The following is an 807-nucleotide window of genomic DNA, read 5'->3' as shown; positions in this document are numbered from 1 at the left end:
GCTCACCAAGTGCTTAATAAAGCACTTTGTCCAAAATTACTGGTCGGTGTCCGCGCTAAACCTGGAGACTTAGTGTTATAAGGGTTAGCTCACTACTCGCACAGTTAGTTCAATTAGCGATAGCGAAATAGCCTAGTGTACATCGATGATTCGATGGCGGGATTCGGCAATAATATGCATTATTGGACGCGCTGAAGTTAAAGCTAAAGAGGGGTGTTTACTTGTCAGTGCTCAGCCCAAGCGGTGTAGACTTGAGCCATGCGATCCCAGGGCCACACGCATCCACCCATGGATGCCGCCTCAGCGAAGTATGCAGTGGTTAACGGCCCTATGGAGTCTACTCACAGTTCGCCAGCTGCTAGACACACAATGTATTTTTCTGCAAAACGCCTGCGGACGAAATAAAAACTTTAACGTCAAAATGTTGCACTGCACTGCATATATGCGTAGACTGAAAACCCCCCTCATCTGCCGTTATTTTTTTGCGATTTGTTTTAATCGATGACATTTGAAAATTATTGGCGCACTTCGGTATTGGCGCACATTCGGTATTGGCGCACATTCGGCTTTGAACTTCGTCTGCTATGGCTTCGGAAGTGGCTTTCGTTGAGAAATTTGTGGGTGTATCGTTTTCATCCTTCACGGCATTTGAGAAGACCTTAAATCAATACATGAAGGATAACTTTGTGATATTTGTGCGTTCATCCAGTAATCGAAGCACCAACACTATTTTGCGTTACGAATGGGTGTACTACAAATGCAGCAGGCGCCCTCCAAGAAAAACGGAAAGCCGTGGAATCCGAAGAA

The 807-nt window shown here is 45.5% G+C and overlaps 1 protein-coding gene across 1 annotated transcript in view; it reads left to right on the top strand.

Annotated features, from left to right (window-relative positions):
• Nucleotides 1-584: 584 nt before the first annotated feature.
• The window catches only part of T265_02299 (hypothetical protein), a gene marked incomplete at both ends in the record, with an annotated part of 11,105 nt that continues 10,882 nt past the window's right edge, over nt 585-807 (top strand). Inside the window, one exon of the mRNA XM_009166503.1 lies at nt 585-792. Coding sequence (XP_009164767.1) covers nt 585-792 — 208 coding nt within the window. The remainder of the gene's footprint in view (nt 793-807) is intronic.

Source organism: Opisthorchis viverrini (assembly GCF_000715545.1).
Source record: "Opisthorchis viverrini unplaced genomic scaffold opera_v5_26, whole genome shotgun sequence".
NCBI lineage: Eukaryota > Metazoa > Platyhelminthes > Trematoda > Opisthorchiida > Opisthorchiidae > Opisthorchis > Opisthorchis viverrini.
Note: the sequence above shows the minus strand (reverse complement) of the source record. Positions and strands in the feature narration are given on the sequence as shown.